Source organism: Palaemon carinicauda, chromosome 26 (assembly GCF_036898095.1).
Source record: "Palaemon carinicauda isolate YSFRI2023 chromosome 26, ASM3689809v2, whole genome shotgun sequence".
Classification (NCBI taxonomy): Eukaryota; Metazoa; Arthropoda; class Malacostraca; order Decapoda; family Palaemonidae; genus Palaemon; species Palaemon carinicauda.
The window spans coordinates 104440115-104460745 of NC_090750.1; the positions used below are offsets into that span (position 1 = coordinate 104440115).

Genomic DNA, 20631 nt, shown 5'->3' on the forward strand with positions numbered 1-20631 from the left:
CAACCTGACCTCTATGACAAAAACTAAGGCTGTTAAAGCAATTTAAAAAAAATATACTGCAAAATATGCTAGGAAAAAAATAACCCCCTGGGGGCTAAGGGTTGGAAATTTCCAAATAGCCTGGGGGTAAAAGGGTTATATGATCCGACACGAAAGGGGTACTTGACTAAGTCATGAAGCCTTACAGTAGCATTATCGGACTTCAGTATATAATGTGAACTCCCTTTTTCATAAAGTATTTTGGGATGTATGACTGTCAGTAGACCTTTAACTTTTCAAACAGTAATTGTTCCAACACAGAGACTTACCTCGAAACACTTTCTTAGGAGTTACCTAGAACCTCCTCTCAAACGACCAGAGTTTTTTTGTAGTTTACCCTACTCCCATTTTCTGTAATGGTAGGCCTAGCGGAAGGATACGTGCCCTGAGGGCAAACCCGAGGTAGGCCACATGTGCGCTTGGGTCATGATCTCCAGTAAGTTCTCTGGTCGCGTCGTTATATCATCTCGACGCTCCTCTGATCTCGGTGCGACCCTTTGTTTCTCGTGGCCACGTGGTTACCGCATGGTGTTAAAGGTCTACTGACAGTCATAAATCCCAAAATACATTATGAAAAAGGAAGTTCACATTATACAGTACAGTATACTGAAGTCCGATAATGCTACTGTAAGTAGGCCTTTAACTTACTAATTAAATATTGCCTAAATAATAACAACTGAGAAATGAATCTGTGATTAAGATTATAGAGCAAAGTGGCGCCTGAAAGTGCAATGAATTAAATTGATAAAGTGTAGTGTTACATAAGGTCCTCGACTTACAAACATTCGGAAATACGAACGCAAATCCAACAGAAAATAACAAAGATAAAGAAATATAATAAAACAATATTGTATTTAATACATTAACAAAATAACATTTGGAACCCAACTTTTTGTTGACTTTTGTAGCTGGAAATCATTGGCAAAATTTGATTTACAAATATTTCGACTTACAGTTTCTTGAAACCAATTGAGTTTGTAAGTTAAGGACCTTCTGTATTCAAGTTTCTGATTACTGGACTGCGCTCTCTCTCTCTCTCTCTCTCTCTCTCTCTCTCTCTCTCTCTCTCTCTCTCTCTCTCTCTCTCTCTCTCTCTCACATTTTAAATCAACTTTCTCCTTGCACATCTTTATCTAATCTTATTTTTGGTAGAGTTTCTTTTTAATACTGATGAAGAAGTTATTCCTTGTAACTTTTTCCAACAACTAGAGCCCTTAAAGAAAATTGTCTTTTATTCCAGCTTCTCGAAGACACTTTGAAATTGCGTTCCGAATGTTTGACCTCAACGGTGATGGCGACGTTGACTACGAAGAGTTCGATAAAGTTGCAACTTTGATTCGTAATCAAACCAGCATTGGAGCACGTCACAGAGACCACGCTAATACTGGTAACACTTTCAAAGTAAGTTCTATTATCTCTTAAAGTTTGGTTTCCAAAACCTATCGTCATTTTGCCCTTGCCTTATTATTATTATTATTATTATTATTATTATTATTGTTATTATTATTGTTATTGTTATTATTATTGTTATTGTTATTATTCTTTTTATTTTTGTTATCATCATTATTATTATTATTATTATTCTTTTTATTATTATTATTATTATTATTATTATTATTTCCTAAGCTACATCCCTAGTGCGGAAAGCAAGATGCTATAAGCCCAGGGGCTCAAACAGGGAAAATAGCTCAGTGAGGAAAAGAAATAAGGAAATAAATGACAAGATAAATAATGGGACAATAAAAGATATATAAAATACAGTAACATTAAAATAGAGGTTCTATTTATATACTATAAAAACTTGAAAATAAGCAAGAGGAAGAGAAACAAGATAGAATAGTGTGCCTGAGTGTACCCTCAAGCAAGAGACCTCTACAAACTTGCAACTAGTCTAGTTTAACTTCAAGTATATAATCTTTCAGAAACTTACATTATCATTGTTAAATATTAGAATGGCTTGTTTGGCAGAGTTGGTACCCAATACAAGAATTGATTTAAATGTACATTCTAATTAACCCTTTTACCCCCAGGCTATTTGGAACTTTCCAACCCTTAACTCCCAGGCATTTTTTTATTTTCAAGCACATTTTGTAATATATATTTTTTAAATAGCCCTAACAGCCTTAATTTTCATCATAGAGAGGTCAGGTTGGTCTCATTCTCTTGGAAAATGCCTGAAGTTTCTCAAAAAATTATCAAAAATATACAAAAAAAAATTTAAATAGCAGTTTTTTGCAAGGACGTACCAGTACGTCCATGGGGCTAAAGGGATGAGTTTTGTGAAACGTACCAGTACGTCCATTGGGGGTAAAAGTGTTAAAACTTAGATGTCAGTAGAAATATTATAAGTGAAGAGACCAATTGTCATTCCCTCATTATATAATTATATTTTTGAAGATATTTTGGCTCTAGACAGAATGGAAGTTAGGGCTGTGGAAAATGGTGACACTTAACCCTTTTACCCCCAAAGGACGTACTGGCTCGTTTCCAAAACTCATCCCTTTACCCCTATGGAAGTACCGGTACGTCCTTGCAAAAAATTGCTATTTAAATTTTTTTTTTTTTTTTTTTTTTGCATATTTTTGATAATTTTTTTGAGAAACTTCAGGAATTTTCCGAGAGAATGAGACCAACCTGACCTCTCTATGATGAAAATTAAGGCTGTTAGAGCAATTTAAATAAAATATACTGCAAAATGTGCTTGAAAAAAAATAACCCCTGGGGGTTAAGGGTTGTAAAGTTCCAAATAGCCTGGGGGTAAAAGGGTTAAATTTTGTGTGGGTATTTTAAATTTTCTTTCCAAAATAATTTTCCGTTTGTTTCCATCATTTTTTATTTATTAACTCCTTAATGTTAAATTATGTCTGTGGAAAGCAGTAACGTCCAGGCTTAAATATTGTGTGGTTATTTTTAATTTTCTTTTCAAAATAGTTTTATATTTTTTTCTCATCAATTTTTTTCTTAATTCTTTCATATAGATTTTCCTAAAGACTATTTTTTCTTATTTAAACAGGGTGTAAATTCTGCTCTCAGCACATATTTCTTTGGCCATACTTTGAAGGAGAAGCTTACAATTGAAAAATTTTTAGACTTCCAACAGCAACTTCAGCAAGAAATTCTCAGTCTGGAGGTAAGAAAATTACTCATTCTGGTGAAGGTTTGATGATGTTAACCCTTTTACCCCCAGGCTCTTTGGAAATTTCCAACCCTTAACCCCCAAGGGGTTATTTTTTTCCCAGCATATTTTGCAGTATATTTTTTTTAAATTGCTCTAACAGCCTTAATTTTTGTCATAGAGAGGTCAGGTTGGTCTCATTCTCTTGGAAAATGCCTGAATTTTCTCAAAAAATTATCAAAAATATGAAAAAAAAAATTTTCATAGCATTTTTTTGCAAGGACGTACCGGTACGTCCATGGGGGTAAAGGGATGGCTTTTGTGAAATGTACCAGTACGTCCTTTGGGGGTAAAAGGGTTAAAGTTGCCAAGATATTAAGTCACTATACTCAATTCTTTTCAATGAGGCGCATTTGCGCAGACTCACAGCGGTGCCCTTTTAGCTCGGAAAAGTTTCGTGCTATCTGATTGGTTAGAATTATGTTGTCCAACCAATCAGCGATCAGGAAACTTTTCCGAGCTAAAAGGGCACCCCTGCGAGTCGGTGTAAATCTGTCTCACTAAAAAGAATTGACTATAGTTAATCTCTACATGAAATTGGAAATCATTTAATCTTTTTTTATTGAACTTAATACGGACAGGCTTCAGGCAGTTGTCAATGTTCACAATGTGAATATTTTTCATTAATTTTATGCACTAATACATTAATCTCAGCCTTCTTAGTGCTTCTTTCAGCTATTTTAGTATAATCTGGTTTTGTACATTATGTATTGAGAATGGGAATGCTGTAATTTTGATGGAAAATGTGGTTATAATGTGTGTATTGTGTCGAGAGAGAAAACTGAATGTGAAACTAAATATTTTGATGATTTTGATTGATGGAAACTGAATTGATAGTATTAGTTCTTGCGTATTGCTAAAGGTGTTGGTAATGTGTCAAATTCCCTTGTTTATGACTCCAGTTGGTAATTGCAGTACACTTCATAGGAAGCTAACATGTCTGATAGCTGTACAATGTAGCAGGTAACACTGTGTTTAGCAAATGAGAAACTGTTGGCAACGTTGCCTGTCAAACAAAGTTGCTGAGCATTTTTATCAATTTTACAAAGTGCTGTTTTACAAGCAACGTTGCCAACTTTTTCTCTCTTGTGGTGGCCGATGTGGCAACGTCCCTGACTTATGATTGCTAGACTAGAGTTCGAGTCCCACTCAAACTTGTTAGTTCCTTTGGTCGCTGCAGCTTCATTGTCCTAGTGAGCTAAGGATGGGGGTTTGGTTGTGGGAAGCCTATAGGTCTATCTGCTGAGTCTTCAGCAGCCATTGCCTGGGCCCTCCTTGGTCCTGGCATGGGCACTAATCATATGTATATAGTCAGTCTCTAGGGCATTTTCCTAATTGATAGGTTAATGTCACTGTCCATGGCTTCTGCCATTCATGAGCGGCCTATAAACCTTTAAACCTGCTGCAACCTACATCTGTCAGACGTCTCATTAGCTTCCCGTTAAGTGTACTGGAATGAATGAAGCCAGATGTACATGGTTTACCAATTTTTTTTAGAACCATATTGATCATGAATGGCATTTATAATTACTGTATTGGTGTGACACCAGTAGAAAGTATAATCACGAACTTTTGTCATATAAAATGGTTTTTTTGCTCTTATTTCATACTTTAATTACCTCCACCAATGAAGTAGGAAGGAGGTCATGTTTCCGCCCCTGTTTGTGTGCGTGTGTGTTTGTTTGTGAACAGCTTCCTGGCCACAATTTTAATCTTAGAGTAATAAAACTTGCAGGAATTAACTATGTAAAGAGCTGGAAATGATTAAATTTTGGAAGGCCAGGTTCACGGTTAAGCAAAATGTCCAATTCACGTAATCAGCCATAAGTTTGGACACATTGTCACAGAGACTTCATACTTGGTTCTTATTTGAGTGTATGAAAATCCCTGCCAATTAATACATGTTAAGGTCAAAGCTCAAGCTCAAGGTTGAGAAAAAGGTAGATAAATAAGCTGCCACAGTGGAGGTCTGCACTCTACTGAGAGCCTCTAGTTTATGGATGCTTTTACACATCATAGCTTTTTAATTAATACTTTTGCTAGAGGAGGTTTTATTATGTGAATAAAACTGTACTCTATTAATAGTAGGCCTTTCCATATAAATTTTGAAAGTAACTGATTTAATCTTCTACTCGCAGTTCCGTCGCAAAGGACCCGATGAAAACGGTCTGATTCACGAGTCAGAGTTTGCCGAACTGCTTCTAGCATACGGAGGGTATACAACCAACAAGAAAGCCAAGATGCTGAAAAGAGTAAAAAGAGCGTTTAAGGTAAGCCTTGGTGAAGGTTTATGTTTTGTTTAACCTTTCTCTTAATTTCTTTATTGTGATTTTAGAAGAAAGCTCCACTCATCGTATTCATAACGAAATGTTTAAAGAGTTTTGTTATAATTTGTAAACGTAAAATTGGTTAGGTCATTTTTGTAACGGGAATGTGAGAGATCGCAAATACATTATCATTACTTGGAGTAAGATTACTCAAACTGGATTTTGGTATGCTCCTAAATATTCCCAGTCAAATATTAACTTTCATTTCTTAACCCTTTTACCCCCAGGCTATTTGGAAATTTCCAACCCTTAACCCCCAAGGGGTTATTTTTTTCCCAGCACATTTTGCAGTATATTTTTTTTAAATTGCTCTAGCAGCCTTAATTTTTGTCATAGAGAGGTCAGGTTGGCCAGGGCACCAGCCACCCGTTGAGATACTACCGCTAGAGAGTTATGGGGTCTTTTGACTGGCCAGATAGTACTACATTGGATCCTTCTCTCTGGTTACGGTTCATTTTCCCTTTGCCTACATACACACTGAATAGTCTGGCATATTCTTTACATATTCTCCTCTATCCTCATACACCTGACAACACAGATTACCAAACAATTCTTCATCACCCAAGGGGTTACTGCACTGTAATTGTTCAGTGCCACTTTCCTCTTGGTAAGGGTAGAAGAGACTCTTTAGCTATGGTAAGCAGCTCTTCTAGGAGAAGGACACTCCAAAATCAAACCACTGTTCTCTAGTCTTGGGTAGTGCCATAGCCTCTGTACCATGGCCTTTCACTGTCTTGGGGTAGAGTTCTCTTGCTTGAGGGTACACTCGAGCACACTCTCCTATCTTATTTCTCTTCCTCTTGTTTTGTTAAAGTTTTTATAGTTTATATAGGAGATATTTATTGTTGTTACTCTTCTTAGAATATTTTATTTTCCTTTTTTCCTTTCCGCACTGAGCTATTTTCCCTGTTGGAGCCCCTGGGCTTATAGCATACTGCTTTTCCAACTAGGGTTGTAACTTAGTAAGTAATAATAATAATAATAATAATAATTCTCTTGGAAAATGCCTGAATTTTCAAAAAATTATCAAAAATATGGAAAAAAAAAATTTTATAGCATTTTTTTACAAGGACGTAGCGGTATGTCCATGAGGGTAAAGGGATGGCTTTTGTGAAACGTACCAGTACGTCCTTTGGGGGTAAAAGGGTTAAGGAACTATGTAGTGATGTCAAGTTTTACCTTAAGTAGGTTTCACATGCTGACCCTCGGTCATGTTGATATCTTATAGTTTTATGTAAGACGGAAAATGGAAAAAGATGATCAGGAAGAAAGTAAAAGAGGAAAATTACTACCAATGTGTTTATGTACCCACCTTTCGAAATCTGAGTTCATGAGAATCAAGAAAACAGGAAAAAATTACTGCTGGATTTTGTATTTGCATATGTCAATCAAGTTCTGTTTTGACTTTCATGTAATCGAGGTAACATTAACTAACGGCAGCAAGAAAATATGTGCTGCTTAAAATCCAAAAAATAATTTGGATTGATATATTATTACTTGGAATTTTCATGTCACTTTTCAGTATAGTGTTAAGATGTGACATGATCTTGAATATTTTCCAAATTGTTTCCATCATTTTTTTTTATCCTTATACAGTAGCTTATAGGAACATTTGTTACAATCTCCTATACACTTCGCTGTATACAACAGGTATTAAAGTTAATCATGTGCTATAACATACAGGATTCAAGTTGACGAATGTGTCGTAAACTCATGCATGATTTAAACTGTAGGAATAAAGTTAGCGAACATGTCTTATGATTTATCTATATTACTTTTGATTTGCTCATAATGTATGTTATTGTGAAGTTGATGAATGTGTCGTAAACTCATGCATGATTTAAACTGTAGGAATAAAGTTAGCGAACATGTCTTATGATTTATCTTTATTACTTTTGATTTGCTCATAATGTATGTTATTGTGAAGTTGATGAATGTGTCGTAAACTCATGCATGATTTAAACTGTAGGAATAAAGTTAGCGAACATGTCTTATGATTTATCTTTATTACTTTTGATTTGCTCATAATGTATGTTATTGTGAAGTTGATGAATGTGTCGTAAACTCATGCATGATTTAAACTGTAGGAATAAAGTTAGCGAACATGTCTTATGATTTATCTTTATTACTTTTGATTTGCTCATAATGTATGTTATTGTGAAGTTGATGAATGTGTCGTAAACTCATGCATGATTTAAACTGTAGGAATAAAGTTAGCGAACATGTCTTATGATTTATCTTTATTACTTTTGATTTACTGTACGTTATTGTGAACTCTACTGATGATCTCTGTTACATTTTCTTTTTAGGGCGATGCTTCCCTAGGTATTAGTCGAGAGGATTATCTCAACTTCTTCCATTTCTTGAACAACATTAACGATGTGGACACTGCGCTTACATTTTATCACATCGCTGGAGCTTCCATTGACCCAGGTGAGGCACTGTACGACAGTAAAGAGGGAAGTTAGTACCACTAGTCTGTACCTGCAAATTTTCTTAGCTCGTCAATCCATTGTCTTCTCTTTCTTCCCCTGCTTCTTTTGCTGTGTACTTTTCTAGGAATGTAATAAATACAAGTACTGTATAGGAAATACTTCAGTATAATACGAATACTGTACATTATCTTATTGTGTATCCCAGTATATCAATATTTAGCAATCTGAAAAGATGTCCATGTTTGTGCCATTATCTATTTACTGTTATAAGTTGTCATGTTAACTTATAGCTATTATAAATTGTAGTCATGTTAACTTGCTGCTATTATAAGTTGTAGTTGTGTTAACTTACTGCTATTATAAGTTGAAGTCATGTTAGCTTACTGCTGCTATAAGTGTTAGTCATGTTAACTTACTAATGCTATGAGTTGTAGTCATGTTAACTTACTGAATGCCTTAAAGCAGTGTGTTTCTTTTCTTGCAATTTTTTTAACTATTCATATGGTTGTTTTTGCTAAGTATCACCTGTTAACAAAATTAGACTTTAGATTAATATTTGAAGTCCATTTAGTTAGGTATGGTCTTCCATTTTTCATCTTTCTGAGAACACTTGTCCCCTATTATTATTATTATTATTATTATTATTATTATTATTATTATTATTATTATTATTATTACTTGCTAAACTACAACCCTAGTTGGAAAAGCAGGATGCTGTAAGCCCAAGGACTCCAACAGGGAAAAATAGCCCAGTGAGGAAAGGAAATAAGTAAATAAATTAACTAAGATGTAATGAACAATTAAAATATCTAAAGAACAATAACATTGGAGTAAATATTTCATATATAAACTATAAAAAATTTAAAGAAAAAACAAGAGTACTGTAAGACAAATAAGATAGAATAGTGCACCCAAGTGTACCCTCAAGCAAGAGAGAACTCTACCCCAAGGCAGTATGGTTGGTTTTATTCCCTCCAGTGAGCTAACTTTTTCAGGGTCATATTCATTCCCTCTATTCCCAAGGTTGACAGTGTTCCATTTCATTTTCCACTTTTGTTTTATATTTTTCATAATTCACAACTTGACCACATTAGTATCTTTCTATTCTCTTGTAAGCCACTTTACTATCTTGAATATTTACCTCCGCCAACGAAGTTGGAAGGAGGTTATATTTAACCCCTTGTTCATCTGTTTGTTTGTGAACAGCTTCCTGGCCACAAATTTAATCGTATTGAAACTTTCAGGGATTAACTGTTATATAAAAAGCTGGAAATTATTGAATTTTGTACGGTCAAGGTCTTGGTCACGGTCAAGCAAAACGTCCAATTCACGTAATCAGTCATAAGTTTGGACATCGTTGTCACAGAGACTTCAAACTTGGTTCATATTTGAGTGTATGAAAATCCACGCCAATTAATACATGTTACGGTCAAAGGTCAAGGTCGAGAAATAAGCTGCCACGGCGGAGGTCTGGACTCTACTGAGTGCCCCTCTAGTTCCTCCTTTTACTCTCTATATTGAGATTCGAATTTCGTTCCTCTCAACACATCTTTGTCTTTTCTGTCTGGCTTTCAGCCTCCCTTTTCCATTTCCTGTATACAATATATCATCATCACTATCTTTCCTCTGACCTAGTTTGAAAGATTTCTTATTTTCCATAAGTTCTTTATCTTGATTCCACCTTTTTTTTTTTTTTTTTGTAATGCTTCCTTCGTGTCATCCAACATACTGTACTACATGGTCAGCCTTTTGTATTTCATCCTTCAGGGGTTTAGAAAACCAGGGAGTACTGTAATTAATTTAAGATTTGTATTTAATTTTTTGGGAATATGTCTTTGGTAAGCTTTGGTGTTCCAATACTAAATTTGATAGAGATATTGTATAAAATCTTGATTTCATATTTGGAGTTTTATTTAATCTATACAGTACTTTGAAGCTTAAGAACAGGTTCTGAATTATAGATGGTAATATTGTTCATACAAGGCCAGCCGTATGCGAGCCAAGTAGTTCAACTTTTTCTCAATTTATTATAAATATTTCTAACAATAAATGAAAAATGTTATGAAATAGATTATTGTGTATAATCTTACAGTTCATTTAATCTTTCAGCAACTTTGAAGCATGTAGCCAGAACCGTAGCTCATGTGCATCTGTCCGATCACGTGGTTAACGTAGTCTTCACCCTTTTCGATGATAATAGTAAGTACTGTGTAGCGATATTATTATTATTATTATTATTTCGTGGTAGGAGACCCTCTTTTAGGCAGGTTGAGTTAAAAGTAATGGCCGCATCGGCAGAGTTTATTTTCTGATTGCAGCGCTCTAGAGAAGAGAATTATCCGGAAAATAGAAAAATTGGATAAGAAAATAAACTGCCGATGCAGCTATTATTATTATTATTATTATTGTTATTATTATCATTATTATTGTTATTATTATTATTAATTGCTAACCTACAACTCTAGTTGGAAAAGCAAGATGCTACAAGGCCAGGGGCTCCAACAGAGAAAATAGCCCAGTGAGGAAAGTACACAAGGAAAAATAAAATATTTTAAGAACAGTAACATTAAAATAAATATCTTGTATATACATACATACATATACCAAGGCACTTCCCCCAATTTTGGGGGTTAGCCGACACCAACAATGAAACAAAACAAAAAGGGGACCTCTACTCTCTACGTTCCTTCAGCCTAACCAGGGACTCAACCGAGTTCAGCTGGTACTGCTAGGGTGCCACAGCCCAACCTCCCACATTATCCACCACAGATGAAGCTTCATAATGCTGAATCCCCTATATAAACTATAAAAACTTTAACAAAACTAGAGGAAGAGTAATAAGATAGAATAGTGTGCCCGAGTGTACCCTCAAGCGAGAGAACTTTAACCCAAGACTGTGGAAGACCATGGTTCAGAGGCTATGGCACTACCCAAGACTAAAAAATAATGGTTTGATTTTTGAGTGTCCTAGAAGAGGTGCTTACCATAGCTAAAGAGTCTCTTCTACCCTTACCAAGAGGAAAGTGGCCACTGAATAATTACTGTGCAGTAACCCCTTGGGTGAAGAAGAATTGTTTGGTATAACTGTTATTCTAGATGATAGTAACTACAAGCTTTTAATTTTATTATTTTTATATTTTTATGTTACTGTACTTTTATTTATTTATACTTATGTTTTATATGGAACTTTCATTCAGTTTTCTATTGCAATTTTCAGTTTGTTTTTATCTTTGTTTCTTTGGTGGTTATGATACGAAACATCAGTGAAGTACAATGACCAAGACATCACTGCTTGCCTTAAAAATTTAGCACTTTGTAATCAATCGTTATTCATTACAAATCAAATTTATATAAAAATCATTACTATAGCCTGACAGATCAACCATTTCTACACAATTTCCATATTAAATAAAGTCCTCTAACATAATTCTTGTATTTTTTATAAATATTTTCAAAAAAGTTCTGAAGTTTTTGCATAATATTCATGTTTTTTTTCTCAAAAATACTTTTAAGCATTGCCTAGATATTCTGCTTACATCATGAAAAATTTCAATTATTCCATGACATGATGCAATAAACCAGAAGTTGATATTTTATTGTTTGGCTGTACTGAGCCACTGAACAAATTTCCTTTGAAGGTGCGGAAATTTTTACCCTGGCCTAAAGTTGTGAGCCTAACAGGGAATTTATCATGGCCGGGATCACCAGATCTTGGCCTAAATGAAGAGTTTTAAGGCCACCTTTATAAGTCTCATTCAGTATTCTATACAAGTTAATTTATTTAGAAATGCTGTATATTTTTACCTGTCTTTTTTTTTCCATTTGAATATCCTGATTCTCCATTTCATAAATTACCAAGAATCTTTTCCTGTATAAGTCTCATTCAATATTCTATACAAGTTAATTTATTTAGAAATGCTGTATATTTTTACCTGTCTTTTTTTTTCTATTTGAATACTGTATCCTGATTCTCCATTTCATAAATTACCAAGAATCTTTTCCCGATCAAAACAGATGACGGTCAACTCAGCAACAGAGAGTTTGTTGCCGTTATGAAGAACAGACTTCAGAGAGGTTTGGAGAAGCCGAAGGACACTGGCTTCGTGAAACTCCTCGTGTCGATGTTCAAGTGCGCCAAGGAAACAAAGCCCGTGCTCTTGGACATATGAGGAAAGGCTCGCACACGGGATGCCAAAGCGATGGAGAATCATTGCAAAGGATGCAATTGCCAAGGCAATAATAACCATGAACATCAAGGTGACAATAATGGCAATGAGGCCAAAGATAAAGAATAAATCTACTTGGATTCCTTGATGGCAAGGCCTCCTCTTATTAAGCTAAGGTAATGAATGTCGATTTCACGCTGGTGTCCTGTCGTGTGTGTGACCCCGTGTTTTAAAGTCCTTGATAACTTGTTCAGCAGTCTTTTAAAGATTGAAAAAAATCTGTTACTAATGTTGTTTGCAGAGAATGAAGTTGTTTAAGGCAGTGTGTGATACTTTATGCATAGAAAGCTCTGGATTTTTATTTATTATCATGCTGAAGTGCGTTGTTAAATTAAAGGCAAGCCTTGAAATTTATGTGTTTTTTAGAATAAGATAACACGTTTGGTTTTAATTTCTCCATGTATCATTTCATTCTAATTTTTTTCACCAAAAGAAATATTGAAATATGTTTATGTTTGGTGAACTTCATCCTTATTATTTATTAGTAAGTTACATTCAGCCGAAAATATTATTAAGACTTAAATCATCATGAAAATAATTGCCTTAACTATTTTATATGTTGGATGTTTCGACCCGCAGGGTTTTTATAGCCTTAAATGAATGAAATTGTCATTGTGTCGTTATGGAAGTTTCATGCTATGTAATTGTTCAGTGATATGAATAATGGTAGTATTTGATGGTGCCTGAGGAAAAGTTACATGAATTTGATTTCATGAAAGGTTGTTTTTACTTAAGCGGTGGTGTGAAAAGTACTTTATTAGACCTTGCATAGCACAGCTTCAAAACATGGTAGGTTTTAAAGCATTTTGAGTTTATGATGTGAATTTGCTTTGTTGAAGAATATAAATGATTCGAGAATGGAGAAGGTTCGGGTCTATAACATGCCTCGCTGCAAAAGGCGAGTCCTTTTTTAATGTTTTACGAGATATATCCTCAGAGTTAGTATTAGTATCAAAGTGTTTGATGGTATCTATCAATACAATACTCCATATACGGATAGAATATTTACAAAAAATGCAGGTCTTTTGATGTAGAACATAAGTCAATTAATTGAAGTTGTAGAGATGAGGTTTTTCATAATTATTTAGAGATTTATAAAAGAGTTTTACTGTGAATGCCGAAGCCTACTTCACAAGCTTTGATTTGTTCGAGAAAGAAAAATCTGGTTCCTAGTTGTATGCCAATTTAGTCGTTCTTATTTCTTAAATGGTCTTATAAAACAGCAAATATAGAATTAGGTTTCCAAATACTTTTATTATATGGTAATTGTAGTCGTTCTTATTTCTCATATGGTCATAAAACAACAAATATATAATTAGGTTTCTGAATACTGTAATCATGCGGTACTGCTAGAAGTTTCATGAATATCTAAAAAGGGTAGTTTTTACATCGAACATCTGTAAGTGTTGTCAAAACTACAGATACCGTATTAGGATGTACAGTTTTTTATATCTGTCTTTGAAGTACAGAAGGTCCTCAACCTGCAAACATTCGTCTTTATTCATCTTGAAAACATGCAGAGATGCAAACTTGAATCATAAAGAAATTTTGCAATAAAACAATGTTATATAATTTTTATTACAATAAAATGATATTTATAGTAACCTATTTATTTCATATGAAATGGGAATATTTGCTGACTTTTGTAGCTTGAAATAGTACACATGGGATTCAGATTAGGCCTACGCTATAAAATTAAAGAAAAATAATTGAATTACAGACAATTGGACTTACAGCTTTTTGGAAACTATTATGTTTTGTAAGTGGGGTACCTTCTGTATTCTTCTTTATTAATTTGTAGAAAATTGTACATTAGGATTTACAGAATTAGTGGTAAAATATTATCATAAAGTGAAGTAGATTCAATGAATAACTTAATTACTGTACGGGCATGCAACCCCAAACCAAGGAATTTGTTTCTAATTTAAAATGTTCGTGGAGTATAGGCTTTTTTCTCCAGTCTCATTTCAATAACTTTCAAGAATCGTTGACTTTGATACCTTTCAGAGTGAACCATTTTCGAATGAGGGCTTCCTTTGTATAGGGAATAATAATGAAGCCTGTTTTAAATTTCACTGTTGCTATTAAACTTGTGAAATACTCAAATCGACGGGTGAAATGTGAATAGTTATATACAGGAAAGGCTGTTTACATTATGTTCTTGCCAGAAAGTATTTAGTACGTTTAACCCTTTTACCCCCGGGGTATCTGGAAATTTCCAACCCTTAACCCCCAGGGGGTTATTTTTTTCCCAGCACATTTTGCAGTATATTTTTTTTAAATTGCTCTAACAACCTTAATTTTTGTCATAGAGAGGTCAGATTGGTCTCATTCTCTTGGAAAATGCCTGAATTTTCTCAAAACATTATCAAAAAATATGAAAAACAAATTTTTATAGCATTTTTTTGCAAGGACGTACCGGTACGTCCATGGGGGTAAAGGGATGGCTTTTGTGAAACGTACCAGTACGTTCTTTTGGGGGTAAAAGGGTTAACTACTTACTTATAGAGCAGTTAGATCTTTCTCCTTCTGAATACTGTAGTTTGTTTTTAGTCTCGGTTTTATACCAGTGGTGCTAATTACTCTGTGTTGAGATCCTGCGTTTGTTTCGTATCTGTATAAAGTATGTGAGTAGTTTCCTTTTCTTTGCAGACGTATGTAGTTCATAGGATATGTGATTTTGTTTGTATTTGCATTTTTGGTTTTGGCCTCGTGCTCTTCCAGCCAGTTGTCTTATAAATTTCTTCTGGGCTTGTCCAATTAATTTGATTACTATTTATGCCTTTACAAACTTTAAATAGATATTTAAAGTTTATTTCATGGTGGGGAGAAGTTAGATATGTATGCTGTAAACGAGTAAATTTAATCTTTTCATTAGATTAGGCAGGAGAGGGATAGATTAGTGACATACTGTACTTCAAAGAGAGTTGTTCATTTTAAAGGGGATTAGAAAATGTTCAAAATTCTCCTTGTAAAAAGAAATTAGTGTAGGTTTTATAGTATTTTGTAGCAGTTGTACTTATAGTTGCTGTGGCTGTGGTCAGAAAGTTCATTTTATTGTTGATAGTAAAGATAACCTTAAAAGAAAATTTTTAAACGCTTTCATTTGCATATTGTTTAAAACCACAAGTGAAAGTTATTGCAAGTTCCAGAGATCTGAATGTGAAGTTAGGTTTTTCATTCACCGTTTCAAGTTTTCTCATTGCTCGCTTAATTTCCTATCGTGTGCAGTATTCAGAATATATTGATCTAGTTTTTGCCGATTTTTTAGTAATTTTTATTTCATGGTAGGTGTTTTCTATATCAAGATAGTATACTATTATTGTGCCATTTGTAGGATTTGGACTATTCAATAAAAGTCAGTAGTCTTGAATGATAAAATAATCTTCAGGATTATATTAAATTTCAGTTGTAATTTAGAAAATACTTTATTATATACCGATTGTAGTTTTATTCAGAAAATAGCATTCTTCTTACTTGTGATTTTACCCTCTAGCCCCAGATGCATTGCCGCATGCATTGATTTTTCATCTGTTACTTCGTCTACCGAACTTTAGTAACTATGCTGTTCCAGGGTTAACCTTATTCCTGGCAATGAATTATTTAGTTTAGTCCAATGAGAGAATAATTAGAGATAACAGTACTGTAAAGAAAAAGTCCTAATATTTTGTTACAGAGTTTTAACATAATTAGCTTCCTTTATTTTTTAATTTTTTCATTTTGTAAATGCATTGTTTTCATGTCTAGTCCATTTATTTTACCTTGATTTTTTCTCATTACGGAAAAGGGAGAAAAGTTAAAGCTGTCGATCATTCAAATAAAAACAAGTATGGTACGTAGAATAGTCCTGTTAAGTATTGCCAAATTTATAAGCACCTTGAGTTGCTAATCTCTAGATATAATTCATCAGTTATATCCTGGTGAAAATATTGATAATGTTATTAGCTTTTATATGAATATGTGCCATATTTGTTATCCAGATCATTATTTTATACGAATTAGTTCAAGACCACTAAGTCTTGTAATGCCCGCCTGAAAGATTTGAACTCGAATAGAGGTAAAGTTCAAGTCATTGGTCAGCAAAGTAGAAAGAGAACAGATGAAAAGTAAAAGACAATAAACAGTGCAACTGAGGCTGAAGGAACGCACAAGATCCTGTCATGTCACATGGGCCAATTTTCAGTCTATGGTGCCTGCCACTGTTACGTACCATGAAATGAAACCCACGTATTTGTATGGATGCCCACACACGAACCAGTTTGCGAACATCCGTAGAAACATGCGTTTCATTTCATCCATGAAATGGGTGCAGCCACCGTCCACTGAAAATTTGTCGGTGTGCGGGGACCCTTACAGCAATTAGTACATATATAAAGTTATTTTCCCTTTAAATTTTAATTTGTTCAATAAATATATAGGAACATGAGGTTTACATTTAAACATTAGTTGCTAGATATGCATGAAGGTATCCTTAGGAACTCCAATAACCGAACGTTTCGAATATCATAGTCTCGTGTATTTAGTATACAGTATCGAAGTTTAGGTCCCAGAAAGTTTATCATGAATAATCAAAATATTTTTTCTCTCTCTCTCTCCCTTTTATCTACAACTTTGTCTAGTTATTTATCAGTGTGTAACACATTTCATATATATACCCAATCAAGAAAAGTGGACTGATTGCTTCAACATTTGGAAAAATCTGAGACTTTACCATGAAATTTTAGTAATTGTAGTTGTCCCAACATGATATACATACCTCGTTATCTTTAAATATAGGAATTCGCTTCAGCTCAGCTGAAACGAATTCCTATATTAAATGATTACAGGTTTGTGTAGCTAGGAAAAATACAGTTTAGGACAAATTGTCATTTTTAATTCAAACTGTCTTATTATGAATAATTTTTTGCAGTCATTTTTGAAAGATTTTTCTTAAAATGATTATTGTAAATTTATCATAGGTTGACTTAACCTTCACAGATGTCAATTTGCTGATCTAAAAGCGCTTCATTTTCATCTGTTCACTTTTTTTCAGTATGCTTTTGTTAGATCAAGGTGATTCGAAATCTAGTCCATTATATTCCGTAAAGGGTTTCACAAGAACCCCAATATATTAGCTACTAGCTGTAGCTCAGAGTTCTATATGTCATTGAAAATATCTAATGATTGTTTCCTTCTAATAAAATATTAAGTTACAGTTTTGCATAGTTAATTTAACATTTTTAGTACAGGCTAAATTCTAAAATTGCTTGAGAAGATTTTATAAGTTTATGTTCTTTATTATCAAATTGTACATTTTTTTATCATAATAAAAGAAGTTGAAAATCAATGTAACTTTATGAAATTTTTTAGATGGTAATGTCAGTCTGTGACTTGCTTATTACTATACCCATCTAAGACTGTAAAATGGAATAATTAATTCAATTATAATAGAATTATCAATGATTTAAAAGATGTTGGATTCTTTGAGAAGGGCAAACACGTTGGATTCTTTGAGAAGGGCAAACATGTTGGATTCTTTGAGAAGGGCAAACATGTTGGATTCTTTGAGAAGGGCAAACATGTTGGATTCTTTGAGAAGGGCAAACATGTTGGATTCTTTGAGAAGGGCAAACATGTTGGATTCTTTGAGAAGGGCAAACATATATGAATGATTAACCATGTGATTCTCGGTATCGATTGAAGATGTATGCATGTTTCTCTTACGGTATTTATGCGGTATGATGTTTGTAAAGAATATGAAAGATGCCGTACTGGTTAAAGATGTCAATCCATCCATCTGCTCTTATATTCCTTTTGTTATTGTTTCAAAATGTTTCCAGGGTTGTTTAAAATTGTACCTGTAAATCATTTAATAAATCAGTGATTGTTAATAAACTGCAATAAATAATTTTTTTTTATTGTAAATTCTTATGGAAAAGTGTGCCGCGTGTATTTACAAGATTAGCAATGTATAGTATATAACTAAAAGTATCTGTTCAAATAGATGAGCAGTGTAATATGAGCAAATTAGTTTATGTAATGTATACAAATATTAAATCTAATTTTCTACCAAACCCGAGAGAGATGAGTAACATTGAAATCAAAATTGAACAATGATGAAAAACCATTGTATGAGTATGGAACAACACATTGTTTTCTGTTATATGTATGGAAAATACAAGAAGCAAATAGCAGGAGCCCAACCTATGAGAACAATTCTATGTATGTAGTTGAACTGCAGTTCCTAGGTACGGTTGGTAATGTAAAAGGAAGTAACAAGATAGTGTTTTTTTCCTTGTTCAAAACAATATCTTAAATCAAGCAGCGAGAATTATCACTTGAATGTGCAAGCTGTGATGAACATGAACTATAACGATATTACAACTATTTATTAGTAATCAGCAAGGTGTTGTTGGAGTTTTGTAAGTATGCAGACACATGCTTGATGAAACCTGCAGGCTTGCGTAAAGCATGAGGGATATAAAGAAACTACAGAGGAATAAGGTCAGTAATAAAGCTTAATTTTTTTAGCTTGTCCATTCATTCTGGATGTATTTAGTAATACAGTACCGAAATCCTTCAACTTACAAACTTTATAGGTACCAAGAAGCTGATTGCAAGTCAAATTTTGTTAACCTTAAGCCTAGAGAAGGCCTAACCACCCTCCAATGCCTACGATTTTCAGCTGCAAAAGTCGGCAATTATTTCCATTGCATATTGCAAATGTCATCTTGTTTACAACATTAAATTATATAATAATTGCTTAACCCTTTTACCCCAGGCTATTTGGGTTATTTTTTTCACAGCACATTTGCAGTATATTTTATTTTAAATTGCTCTAAAAGCCCTAATTTTTGTCATAGAGAGGTCAGGTTGGTCTCATTCTCTTGGAAAATGCCTGAATTTTCTTAGAAAATTATCAAAAAGATGGAAAAAAACATTTTTTATAGCATTTTTTTGCGAGGACGTACCGGTACGTCCATGGGGGTAAAGGGATGAGTTTTGTGAAACGTACCAGTACGTCCTTTGGGGAAAAAAGGGTTAAAAAGCATCACTTGGTTCTTACTCCAATGGGTTTTTTCATGATAAAGGATAATGGCATGTAATTATTTCACTTTGCAAAATGTCTGAAATGATATCACCAGCTAATTTTTTAATTTATCCATAGCACCAATTATTCTACCGCCTCTAGTGTCTAGATCCTGTGTTTTGGAATCCATTTTACCCATTTTTGTAGTATCAGATCCTTTGAAACCTTTTCCTTTCCCTATTAGAATAAGAATGTTAGAGTGGGCCTTACCAAACTGTGCCCAGATTAGAGAGAAAGAGACTGCTTTCATGTCTTAAAATTGCTTGTTTTTTTCAGCTCCATTGTTATTCTCACAACTTTCCTCTTAGTTTGGCTGCTTTCACAAATAATCTTGGGACTTGGGGTGGCTTATTTGAAAAAAACAAAACAAAAAAAAAACTACTCAAGAATTAATTTTCTCGCAAAATGGTAACAGGGCAGATTTGAGCAAGAGAAATCTGATATGATGCCCGGGACAACATTTTCCCTTTTTTTAGAGAATGATCAATGCATCTTAGGTTATACCTGTTCTGAATAGATTGCCAGTGACGGTGGTTATTCAGGAAAAAATTTTACACTCGTCAAGCAAGACACTTCTAAAATTTTCTTTTCCCAGTGGAATTATTCAAGAGGCGGGATGTTTGAATACCGAGGTTTAAAACATTCTCACCTAGAATAAAGTATTGAGGGTAAGTGAAAGCCAAGGAAATGAAGAAATTTTACTTAAGGATGACAAGAGAACAGATTTGGTCCATTCAGGTAAGTATATAGAGCCAAAAATTAAAGGATAATGGCAGGGAGAGTCTCAATCATTGAAGCAAGGAAGGTTTAAAGAGATTTGCAAGCAAATTTATAGTAACCTGTAGTTGAAAACTAGACGAGTTAAAGTATCAAAGCTGAACATTGTGGATATGAAATTTAACTGCCGAGTGTGATTGTAGAAATGGAACGATTGGATGAAAAACGATTTTAATGTTAGCATAAATCCGAGCACAGTATTTTGAGGCGATTTGGTCACGGAGAGAAATGACGACAATTTGTTTAGAAAAAGAAAAGTTGAATGTCAAGAGAATTGAAGGCAAGGAAATATAATTTGTTGAACATTTAACAAATCAATCATGATTTATATAATGCGTGAAACGGTCAAAGAAACTGAATGCATTTAGACTTTAGTTGAAAGCTTTTTTAAGAGTGGTCTACTTTACAAACTAGGTAGTAGGCTGGCTAGGGCACCAGCCACTTGCTGAGATACTACCGCTAGAGAGTTATGGGGTCCTTTTGACTGTCCAGACAATACTACATTGGATCCTTCTCTCTGGTTACGGTTATTTTTCGCTTTGCCTACACATTCACTTAGTAGTCTGGCCTATTCTTTACATAT

General features: G+C 33.9%; 1 protein-coding gene across 4 annotated transcripts in view; it reads left to right on the top strand.

Annotated features, from left to right (window-relative positions):
- LOC137619749 (calcium uptake protein 1 homolog, mitochondrial-like) overlaps window positions 1–18089 on the top strand; it is an 82440-nt gene extending 64351 nt beyond the window's left edge. For all 4 annotated transcript variants that reach the window (XM_068350056.1, XM_068350058.1, XM_068350055.1 and 1 more), the window contains 6 exons: window positions 1280–1440; window positions 3053–3169; window positions 5353–5484; window positions 7851–7974; window positions 10086–10175; window positions 11991–18089. In XM_068350056.1, coding sequence (XP_068206157.1) covers window positions 1280–1440; window positions 3053–3169; window positions 5353–5484; window positions 7851–7974; window positions 10086–10175; window positions 11991–12145 — 779 coding nt within the window. In that variant the 3' untranslated portion in view covers window positions 12146–18089. The remainder of the gene's footprint in view (window positions 1–1279; window positions 1441–3052; window positions 3170–5352; window positions 5485–7850; window positions 7975–10085; window positions 10176–11990) is intronic.
- The last annotated feature ends 2542 nt before the right edge of the window (window positions 18090–20631 follow it).